The following is an 11642-nucleotide window of genomic DNA, read 5'->3' as shown; positions in this document are numbered from 1 at the left end:
TCTCACCTTCCTTTGATGTTAAAGGAATGAAGGAGGGTCTCTCCATCTGCAGGAACGCAGGGTCAGAGGTCACCGTCAGGACCTTTTATGTAGGGAGGGAAAATGTTGGAAAACTCGTTTCACAACATCTGCTACCCCCCGCTCCACCCCCCCCCCCTCCTCCTCACCCTCCCTGAAGACACTCCATGAAAGCCAAGGCCATGTAGCATCGACACGAACCCAAGGCTGTAATTGTTTAACATGTCCCTTTTTTGTTATGACTTTCGCTTTGCCGTGACCTGGGATCTAACCAGCCACGGTGGCCTATAAAAAGAGGGCTTGGGGGAAGACTGTGCTCACACACCCTCGGGAGCAGCTGTTTGGAAAGTGTGTGCGTGTGTGTAATTTGTGTGTGTTTGTCTTTGTGTGTGCGGTCGGTCGGTCGTGTTCGAGTTTTCGTTTGGTGTTTGTTTGGTGTTCGGTGCGCCGCGCTTCTTTCTAATGGGTCTGTCCTCTGCTTGCCGACGGGCGATGAACCCGGTGCATTTCCATCCCGTCATGGCCGACCTGCTGCCGTCTGGGTCCCGGAACGCCACAGCCGCGGGGTCAGAGGGCGTTTCCGTGGCGACCGGAGCTCTCCTGTTGGTCCTCTGTCTGCTCCTGGCTGCCTGGAATCACAAAGGGAAGAACTCAGTACCAGGTCAGTGTCACAAGGCAACAGCACTGTTCTGTCTGTTTATCTCATTTCTGACAGCAGCTGGTGGAATGTTCTTTCAGACTTTTATTCTGAGAAATGTAAATAAATGTCAACATTGTTGAAAATCAATGACACACTAGTGCTCACTAGTCAACTAACACAGCTTGTTTTGGGAGCCTGATAACAATGTAAAGTAGTGTTAACTAGGTAGCAGTGGGGGATTACTCACCGAATCCATTGCTTTGCAATTATTTTGGCTTGACTAGTGTCACGACGAGTGTCATTGATTTTCAACGATTTGACATTTATTTAAATTTTTCAGAATGAAAGTCTGAACGTTTTAGATTGGTTGTCGACTTGTTCCCTCTTTCACCAGCTGCTGTCACAGTTATTAGGCTGGGGAAATTAAATGAATAATAGCATCATCTGTCATCTCTAGCTCCTTTGGTTTATAAATTCACTGGTTGAGGAACAGTCTATGAAATTAATGCAAAGTCCTTACACTGACATGGCTCGTTGTGAAGGTTCTACTAGTCCTTTGGTTGTTTTGTCTGGTAACATTATCGCCTGTCCTCCTTGGGAAGTCTTAATAACAATGAAGGGGTGTGACAATGACAGCCCTGCGAGACGTAGAATGACACAGCGTCGCAGAGTGGAGCTGTTTATAGCAGGGGATCGTGATTGCTTCAGACAGCTGTCTCAGCTTAACAATGATGAGGTCTTCAAGGGTCTCCCGAATTACAAATCTCATTTCAGAACGTGCCTTTGGGTAGCATTGACTTCAATTGTTCTGTTGGTTGATAATGCTAACCGTCAGCGGTTAGTGACAGTGCTCAGATAGACAGAATGTGGACTGAAGTCTGTCCTTGAGGGTAAGGAACCAAATGATGTGATTATTGTGATTTGTAATTTCACTGCATTTTCACTATCCTTTTAACTGCAACTTTTACTTTCTACACTCATCATTTCCTTCCAGTTACTCTGGGTATAGTGTTATAAGGCTGGTTTCCCAGATACACACTTTAAGCCTAATCCTAGACTAAAAAGCATCTTCAAAGGAGACTTTTTCCATTGCAAGTGTGATTTAATCCTGGACTAGGCTTAATCTGAATCTGAGAAACCGGCCTATAGTATCATAAGTCATATCTCACTTTATGAGTTCACCAAATATATTTTGTAATTTGGGTGGACTATCCCTTTAACTGTATGTACAACATACAATGTACAAAAGAAGAGATTTGGTGAGGCTACATTCTCATTTTATGCACCCAAATTGTGGAAAGCACTGCCAGTTTACATTAGGGATGCAACCTCAGCAAATATGTTCAAGTCAAGACTAAAAACCCATTTTTAAAATATTGCCGTTAAATGACTAATTCAATTATGATTATATAATGATAAAAGCACTTTGAGCTGCAACGTTTGCAGGAAAAGTGCTATACAAATAAAAGTTATTATTATTATTACAATACTTTCTACACATTTTTTATTCTACACAATTCTACACAATTATTTCCTTACAGTTACTCTGGATATAGTATTATGGGGCTGGTTTCCCTAGACACAGACTTTAAGGCTAAAAAGCATTTTTGTGGAGATTTTTTCCATTGCCAGTGTAATTGAATTCCACTAGGCTGAAGCCATGTTTCTGTTTTTATTACTATGTCTATTTATCTTATCTCCTACCTCTTGTTTTATTGTATTGTGATTTATTTATGTTCAGAACTTGGAGTTGTGCTATATAAATTTGATTGATTGATTGATTGATTTCTGTGAACCCAGCCTGTCATGTGTGTGTGTGTGTGTGTGTGTGTGTGTGTGTGTGTGTGTGTGTGTGTGCGTGTGTGTGTGTGTGTGTGTGTCATAAATCATACCTCACCTCATGTCCTCCCTGTCTCTCTGGTGGGCTGAGCAGGTCCCTCCTTCATCCTGAGGTTCATCTGTCTCTCCTGTCCTGTCCTCTCCTACCTGAGGTTCTTTCCTGTCTCTCCTGTCTCTCTGGTCATCTAACATGTCCTCCCTGTCTCTCTGGTCCATCTAACATGTCCTCCCTGTCTCTCTGCTGTGTCTAACATGTCCTCCCTGTCTCTCTGGTCGTTCTAACATGTCCTCTCTGTCTCTCTGGTCCATCTAACATGTCCTCCCTGTCTCTCTGGTCGTTCTAACATGTCCTCTCTGTCTCTCTGGTCATTCTAACATGTCCTCTCTGTCTCTCTGGCCGTTCTAACATGTCCTCTCTGTCTCTCTGGTCATTCTAACATGTCCTCTCTGTCTCTCTGGTCCATCTAACATGTCCTCTCTGTCTCTCTGGTCGTTCTAACATGTCCTCTCTGTCTCTCTGGTTGTTCTAACATGTCCTCTCTGTCTCTCTGGTCCATCTAACATGTCCTCTCTGTCTCTCTGGTCGTTCTAACATGTCCTCTCTGTCTCTCTGGTTGTTCTAACATGTCCTCTCTGTCTCTCTGGTCCATCTAACATGTCCTCCCTGTCTCTCTGGTCCATCTAACATGTCCTCTCTGTCTCTCTGGTCATCTAACATGTCCTCTCTGTCTCTCTGGTCGTTCTAACATGTCCTCTCTGTCTCTCTGGTCCATCTAACATGTCCTCTCTGTCTCTCTGGTCATTCTAACATGTCCTCAAATGTCTCTCTGGTGTGTCTAACAGGTCCTCCCTTCTTCCTGGGTCTGGGTCCCCTCCTCTCCTACCTGAGGTTCATCTGTCTCTCCTGTCTCTCTCTCACCTATCTCTCCTGTCTCTCTGGTCATCTAACATGTCCTCCCTGTCTCTCTGGTCCATCCAGGGTTCGAGTTATAAGCTGAGCTTTGTGGGGGTCTCCAAAATAACAGTGCGAAATGTTCTCATGCACGCGTGCGAATCATGCCCACACAGCGATGGGACTTACAAGTTTTAATTAGCCATAGGCTACTCATTTCACCACATCAACACCACCACATGAAACAACAGCTATAAGCGATAGTTACGGGTATCTCGGCCAATATTTTTTTTGTTTTTGCTATACAGTCCATTCACTTTCCCTGTTAGCACGACACATTGTCCACATCTCCATTTCCAGTGACATCGCACCTGACATAAATAATCATGTATGCTCGTCCATGAATTGTGCTTTCATCTAATGTTATGCTACTACGGGAATCAAGTGATTTGACATTAGAAATGAATTTGTTTCATCTCTTGTGCAATGTGCTCTACAATCTGGGCACATGAATGATCGGATCGGTGAGCAGGGGCCAACTGTCGCGCCATTCATCTCATTAAGTTTCATAATTGGATTCAGTTTTGTATAAGGCATCCTTTCTTTAGCGACAGTATAGGCTGTCCTGAACGAACTAGCTGTCTCCTTATACATACTGGAGGTGAGTTCTGCTACTTTCTTCGGAAGCACTTGCTTTTGTTTGAGCTCTGCTATTTCAACAGATTCAACGTTGGGTGTCATAACAGGTGCAGCTGAATTCAGGTTTGGTTTCTTGGTTGAAAACCCGAAACTTTCCAGGCTTGTCGACTCGGTCGGCAGCAGTGGCCTTTTTTGGGGCGGCATGATAGCTATCTACTGAATGTTTTCTTCTCAATAATCTTGTTTTCACGTTCGCAAGCTCTCAACGATCATATTCTGCTGTTGCACAATATTCTACTGCGCCCCATAGTGTCTTGGTGGTAAAGTGCAGGCAGTCAAAGGCATACTGTCATTCACAGGAGATTAATGCTGGTGCGCGTAGTTCTTTTGGAAAACGGGTTTATTTTAGAATATTTATCATATAAATAAATATAAATAATACTCATTACATTGACATTTTTGATCAAATAATGGTTGTGGTAATGTATTATTAGCGACCCCCACAGATGTATGATTGTACTGCTTTCATGGGAGCTCAGACCTTCCTTATGGGAGCTCAGCTCCCATTGGCTCCCACATAACTCGAACCCTGGGTCCATCTAACAAGTCCTCTCTGTCTCTCTGGTCGTTCTAACATGTCCTCTCTGTCTCTCTGGTCGTTCTAACATGTCCTCCCTGTCTCTCTGGTCCATCTAACATGTCCTCCCTGTCTCTCTGGTCTCTCTCACAGGTCCTCCCTTCTTCCTGGGTCTGGGTCCTCTCCTCTCCTACCTGAGGTTCATCTACATGGGCATCGGCACGGCCAGTAACTACTACAACGCCAAGTACGGAGACATCGCCAGGGTCTGGATCAACGGGGTGGAGACCCTGGTACTGAGCAGGTTAGCAACGACTAACGTCTTTAGGTTAAGATGTAGCCTGAAGAGATGGGTCTCTACAATCAACCAGTACAGTCAGTCAGTCAGTCAGTCAGTCAGTCTTCCAGTCAGTCAGTCAGTCAGTCAGTCAGTCAGTTAGTCAGTCAGTCAGTCTTCCAGTCAGTCAGCCAGTCTTCCAGTCAGTCAGTCAGTTAGTTAGTCAGTCAGTTAGTCAGTCAGTCAGTCTTCCAGTCAGTCAGCCAGTCTTCCAGTCAGTCAGTCAGTCAGTCAGTTAGTCAGTCAGTCAGTCAGTCAGCCAGTCTTCCAGTCAGTCAGTCAGTCAGTAAGTCAGTCAGTCAGTCAGTCAGTCAGTCTTCCAGTCAGTCAGCCAGTCTTCCAGTCAGTCAGTCAGTCAGTCAGTTAGTCAGTCAGTCAGTCAGTCAGTCAGCCAGTCAGCCAGTCTTCCAGTCAGTCAGTCAGTCAGTCAGTAAGTCAGTCAGTCAGTCAGTCAGTCAGTCAGTAAGTCAGTCAGTCAGTCATTCAGCCAGTCTTCCAGTCAGTCAGTCAGTCAGTCAGTCAGTAAGTCAGTCAGTCAGTCAGTCAGTCAGTCAGTCAGTCAGTCAGTCAGTTAGTCAGTCAGTCAGTCTTCCAGTCAGTCAGTCAGTCAGTCAGTCAGCCAGTCTTCCAGTCAGTCAGTCAGTAAGTCAGTCAGTCAGTCAGTCAGTCAGTCAGTCAGTCAATCAGTCAGTCAGTCAGTCAGTCAGTCAGCCAGTCAGCCAGTCAGTTAATCTGTTAGTCAGTCTGTCTGTCAGTCAAAATGATTGACACATTTGACATTTGACTTATAGACTCTAGATAGTGAATGATATTGAACCCTCTTCTCTAGACGATGAATGACATTGAGCCCGCTTCTCTCTTCTCTCTGCAGGTCTTCAGCAGTGTACCACGTGTTGAAGCAGGGCAGCTACACCTCCAGGTTCGGCAGCAAGCTGGGTCTCAGCTGTCTGGGGATGAACGAGAGAGGCCTCATCTTCAACAGCAACGTCACCCTCTGGAAGAAGCTGCGTGCGTACTTCGCCAAAGGTAAGCCGACGCCCACTTCTCTACACACACACACACACACACACACAGTGTATCAGTTTATTATTATTATTATTATGACACTGCACTACAAATTGATATTGATATTGTCTGATTGTTGTTGAGGGGTTGCTCACCCTAAAGCATCTCATTACACGGTATCCTCTACATTATGTAAATAACAACTTAAATGTTATCAGATTTGATTTATCCTGGTCACGTGTGTGTGTGTCAGCTCTGACAGGTCCAGGTCTGCAGAGGACGGTGGACGTGTGTGTCTCGTCTACCAACACACACCTGGAGGAGCTGAAGCACACACACACACCCCCCCAGGGGGGGCCGGTAGACGTCCTGGGGCTCCTGCGCTGCACGGTGGTGGACATCTCCAACAAGCTGTTCCTGGGGGTGCCCATCAACGGTGAGACACACACACACACACACACACACAGACACAGACACAGACACAGACACAGACACAGACACAGACACAGACACAGACACACACAGACACAGACACACACACACAGAGACACACAGACAGACACAGACACACACAGACACAGACATGTACCATCTCACTCTCTCTCTCTCTCACACACACACACACACACACACACACACACACACACACACACACACACACACACACACACACACACACTACCTACTGTACAGCAGTGGAGGCTGGTGGAGGTTCATTCCATGCATTACAATGAGCCTGTCCTCTGATTTCTACCTCCACCAGCCTCCCCTGACTCACACCATAGGATATCCAGTCATATCAACCACCATGTTTGTGTTTTTAGTGATAAAGCTGGTGTCCACTGGCATCAGTGTTAACCTGAACGTTCTCTGTGTTCTCCGTCTCCAGAGAAGGAGCTCCTGCAGAAGATCCAGAGGTACTTTGACACCTGGCAGACGGTGCTGATCAAACCTGACATCTACTTCAAGTTCGACTGGATCCACCAAAGGCACCGGAGAGCAGGGTAAGATATACCTCACATACCTTCTGTTTGATATAGCCTCGATTTATACATCTGTACACAGCTATCTTAACTGTACATAGCTCATAACTATATATACCTCTAAACTACCGTACTTGCCTACTGTGCCTATCACCATCACTGTCATGTTTTATATCACTATTTGCACTTTTGGTTAGATAGTCAACAGCATTGCCTTGTCTGGTATTCGTACTCTGCAATGTTGACTCTAATCTAATCTAATCAGGGACACAGACACAGTCATAGAAACAGTAAAGCATCCATAAATAAGACCTGAACCATTTATCGACTATCGCTTATAAACCCTTTGGAAACGGTTTATCTAAATGTGCACGTACAGTGTTTGACTGCCTATTGATGACTTTTTTTGCGATGACTGATGTATAGGTGATTCACTTACTGTAAGTCGCTTTTGGGTCTGCTAAATGCCAAACATGTGAACGTACCGTGTGTTGATGTCTGGTTCTCCTGTTCTGGTCCAGTCAGGAGCTGCAGGACGCCATCGAGGCTCTGATCCAGCAGAAGAGGAGAGACCTGCAGGAGGCAGAGAGGCTGGACCACATCGACTTCACCTCAGAGCTCATATTCGCCCAGGTCAGTCTGGGTCACACACACACACACACACACACACACACACACACACGCACACAGCTCATATTCGCTCAGGTCAGTCTGGGTCATCTGTGTCCCTCTGACAGTCAACGTTGAGACACACACACACACACACACACACACAGACTGAGACACACACACACACACACACACACACACACACATACACACATACACACACAGACTGAGACACACACACAGACTGAGACACACACACACACACACACACACACACACAATAATCACAGTGGGGATTTGGCGCTAGCTGAAAGACAGTCATCAGCACCGTAGCTACAAAAGGAAGAGGAGTTTTGTCTCATTTCTCTCTGGAATCAAAGGAAATGCCAAAGGCTTTGGCTCTTTTTGTGAGCAAACACACAAGTCTTCAGGCCTTAACACTAGAACAGCCGTGCCTTTTTACCTACTAAAAGAGCAAATGACCCCTTCTTTACAGTGCTCAAGCTGCTATTTACACACAACGACCACTAGTTGGCCGCTTGTAAATCAGCCTGCTTCCTACACAGAAAAACTGCAAAATAGCTTTATACTAGCTTATCCTGATGTGATGTAAGGATACTGGGTGGTAGAACTCACATATCTAGGACAATTTCACTTACACTTGTGCTTGTTTCAGCCTACATACAGTATTTGAATACCTATCTATCCATCTACCTATCTATCCATCTACCTACCTATCTATCTATCCATCTACCTACCTATCTATCTATCCATCTACCTACCTATCTATCTATCAATCTACCTACCTACCTATCCATCTATCCATCTACCTACCTATCTATCTATCCATCTACCTACCTATCTATCTATCTATCCATCTACCTACCTATCTATCTATCCATCTACCTATCTATCTATCTATCCATCTACCTATCTATCCATCTACCTATCTATCTACCTATCTATCTATCTATCTATCTATCTATCTATCTATCTATGTCTCTATGTATGTATGTCTCTATCCATCTACCTATCTATCCATCTATCTATCTTTCTATCTATCTATCTATCTATCCATCTAAATGACTGAAACATCAATGTGTGTTTCCTCCAGGGCCACGGGGAGCTGACGGCGGAGAACGTGAGGCAGTGTGTGTTGGAGATGGTGATCGCCGCCCCGGACACCCTCTCCATCAGCCTGTTCTTCATGCTGCTGCTGCTGAAACAGAAGCCGGACATAGAGCTGCGCATCCTAGAAGAGATAGACACCGTCTTAGGTGAGGATAGGCTACAAGGACATAGAGCTGCTACTACTAGATCTGCTACATAGTTTTACTTATTTTTTACAAATATTCCCCCATTTTATTGCTTTTTTCCCCTTGTTTTTGAGAGCTGACTTTTTGCTGTTTTAAGTGGGCATTAAGAGCTTTCTAGGGTCTGGGGAAATAGCACATTTGGCACTAAGTGACTATTTGTTTCTCAGGTGAATGTAGTGTACAGTATATATGCAGTAAATCATGTGGCAATGACAAGGCAGTCTATCTGTAAAAAAAATCTTCCTTCTTCTATCATTATGACTGCCAATGGCCCCTGGCCCATGTCTTGCTATGACTGATGGATTGATGATTCACTGACTTAGACAAATGTATTTGTTGTAAGTCGCTTTAGATAAAGGCGTCTGCTAAATGCCAAACATGTAAATGTAAACGTCTCTCTTCTGTTGTCTAGGCGACGGGCAGCTCCAGAACTCCGACCTGCAGCAGCTGCGTGTTCTGGAGAGCTTCATCAACGAGTCCCTGAGGTTCCACCCTGTGGTGGACTTCACCATGCGCCGGGCGCTGGCTGATGACGTCATAGAGGGCTACAGTGTGCCCAAGGGGACAAACATCATCCTGAACGTGGGGCGCATGCACAAGACTGAGTTCTTCGTCAAACCCAACGAGTTCAGTCTGGAAAACTTTGAGAAAAATGTAAGAATCTTTTTCTTCTTTTTTCTACTTCATGTGTTGGAATGATCTCTCTGAGCTCTGAATATACTGGGTCAACATCTCCGGGATGAATTAATGATAAGAAATGTATTATTTCTCTCTGTCTCTCCCTCCCTCTCCATCCCCCCCATCTCTCTCCTCCCCTCTCTCTCTCTCTCTCTCTCTCTCCCTCCCTCTCCCTCTCCATCCCCCCCATTCTCTCTCTCCCTCCACCCCCCCATCTCTCTCCTCCCCTCTCCCTCCCTCCCTCCCTCTCTCTCTCTCTCCCTCCCTCCCACTCCTTCTCCCACCCTCCCTTCCTCCCTCCCTTCCTCCCTCCCTCCCTCTCTCCCTCCCTCCCACTCCTTCTCCCACCCTCCCTTCCTCCCTCCCTCTCTCTCTCCCTCTCCCTGCCTCCCTCCCCCTCCCCCTCTCCCTCTCTGTCTCCACCCCCCTCCCTACCTCCCTCCCTCTCTCCCTCTCTCCCTCCCCCCCCCCTCTCTCAGGTACCTAATCGTTACTTTCAGCCGTTCGGCTCAGGGCCCCGCTCCTGCGTCGGCAAGCACATCGCCATGGTGATGATGAAGTCCATCCTAGCGACCATGCTGTCGCGCTACTCTGTGTGCCCTCACAAGGGCGTCACGATCGACAGCGTCCCACAGACCAACAACCTATCACAGCAGCCCGTGGAGGAGGAGGTGGAGTCTCTCACCATGTGGTTCATCCCCCGACACACAACCAGGAAGTAGTCACAGAGCAGGGCTCTGGACTGGGGATGTTCCTTTCAGCTGGTGAAAGCGGGAACACATGACGGCCAACCAATCACAATGTTCTGACTTTTATTCTGAAAATCAATGACTCTCGCTAGTCAAGCCAAAGTATTAGCTAGGTAGTAGTGGGGATTACTCACCGAATCCATTGCATTGCAATGTTTTGGCTTGACTAGCGAGTGTGTCATTGATTTCCAACAACGTTGACATTTATTAACATTTTTCAGAATAAAAGTCTGAACATTTGGTCGGTTCCCGCTTTCACCAGCTGCTGTCATATACTGTATGTATCGTCTTCGTATCGTGTTACGACATTTTGTACAATGTTAAGTTGTTGTTGTTGTTTTTTGGGGGGGGGGATTTTTGTACAATGCTAAGTTATATCTGTTCCAGGATGAATAAATATTTCTTACACAGTTATTGCATGTGTGAAATGTACTCTCTGTACCCTATATGACTGACGTGAAAATAAATATAAGTTATTGTAATATTCTAACTGTGTGTGTGACATTTCTTAACATCCGTTAGCTACAGCTTATCCTTATTTCTTCTCCATGTCAGACTTATGTCTGTCTGTCCGTGATCTGTCTTGTTTTAGTATTGCTAGTAGTATTGTAGTATTAGTAGTAGTATTGTAGTATTAGTAGTAGTATTGTAGTATTAGTAATGTAGTATTAGTAGTAGTATTGTAGTATTAGTAGTAGTATTGTAGTATTAGTAGTAGTATTGCTACAGGCTACTCAAAGTAAGGAGACTAGTAGTGCTCATGTTTTTTTTTAACAATGTTCTCAATGCGTAACTGTATTTCTCTTTTAGTCTGTACCATCTGTAATAATAACAATAACAATAATTATTTGTATAGTACTTTCTTTCTTGCAAACGTTGCAGCTCAAAGTGCTCCAATCGTTATACAATCATAATTTAATTATTTAGTCATTTAAAGGCAATAATAAAAAGAGAGGGTTTTAGTCTTGACATATTTGCTGAGGTTGCATCCCTAATGTAAACTGGCAGTGCATTCCACAATTCGGGGGCATAAAATGAGAATGCAGCCTCACCAAATCTCTTCTTTTGTTGTATTGTACTGTCGTGTCCACTCTATTTATACCCTATTTATTCATTATCTATTATGTGTCTTTCTCCCCCCCCCCCCGCCCCCCATACTCTTTTAAATCTTGCTGCTGTGAGAAAGTAATTTCGCCTCGGAGATAAATAAAACAACTTGTTCGACACTGTAGTAGCGCCTGTTGGCCAGCAGAGGGCAACGCAGCGCAGAGCAGAGCGCGTCTCGTCGACGCAGGGCAATACAGCGGAGATTATGACCCCCATATAATAACCACAACCGGCAATCTGCTCGCTGATCATC

At 45.2% G+C, this 11642-nt stretch overlaps 1 protein-coding gene across 1 annotated transcript; it reads left to right on the top strand.

Annotated features, from left to right (window-relative positions):
- Nucleotides 1-537: 537 nt before the first annotated feature.
- cyp19a1a (cytochrome P450, family 19, subfamily A, polypeptide 1a) lies at nt 538-10255 on the top strand (the record flags this gene model as incomplete). Its single annotated transcript, XM_080539790.1, has 9 exons — nt 538-679; nt 4759-4909; nt 5814-5968; nt 6201-6383; nt 6837-6951; nt 7452-7563; nt 8654-8816; nt 9268-9509; nt 10013-10255. The coding sequence occupies 9 exons, from the start codon at nt 538-540 to the stop codon at nt 10253-10255; spliced, it is 1506 nt and encodes a 501-aa protein (XP_080395916.1).
- Nucleotides 10256-11642: the final 1387 nt, after the last annotated feature.

The sequence above is a fragment of the Nansenia antarctica genome, assembly GCF_963989245.1.
Source record: "Nansenia antarctica genome assembly, chromosome: 9".
NCBI classification, from domain to species: domain Eukaryota; kingdom Metazoa; phylum Chordata; class Actinopteri; order Argentiniformes; family Microstomatidae; genus Nansenia; species Nansenia antarctica.
Note: the sequence above shows the minus strand (reverse complement) of the source record. Positions and strands in the feature narration are given on the sequence as shown.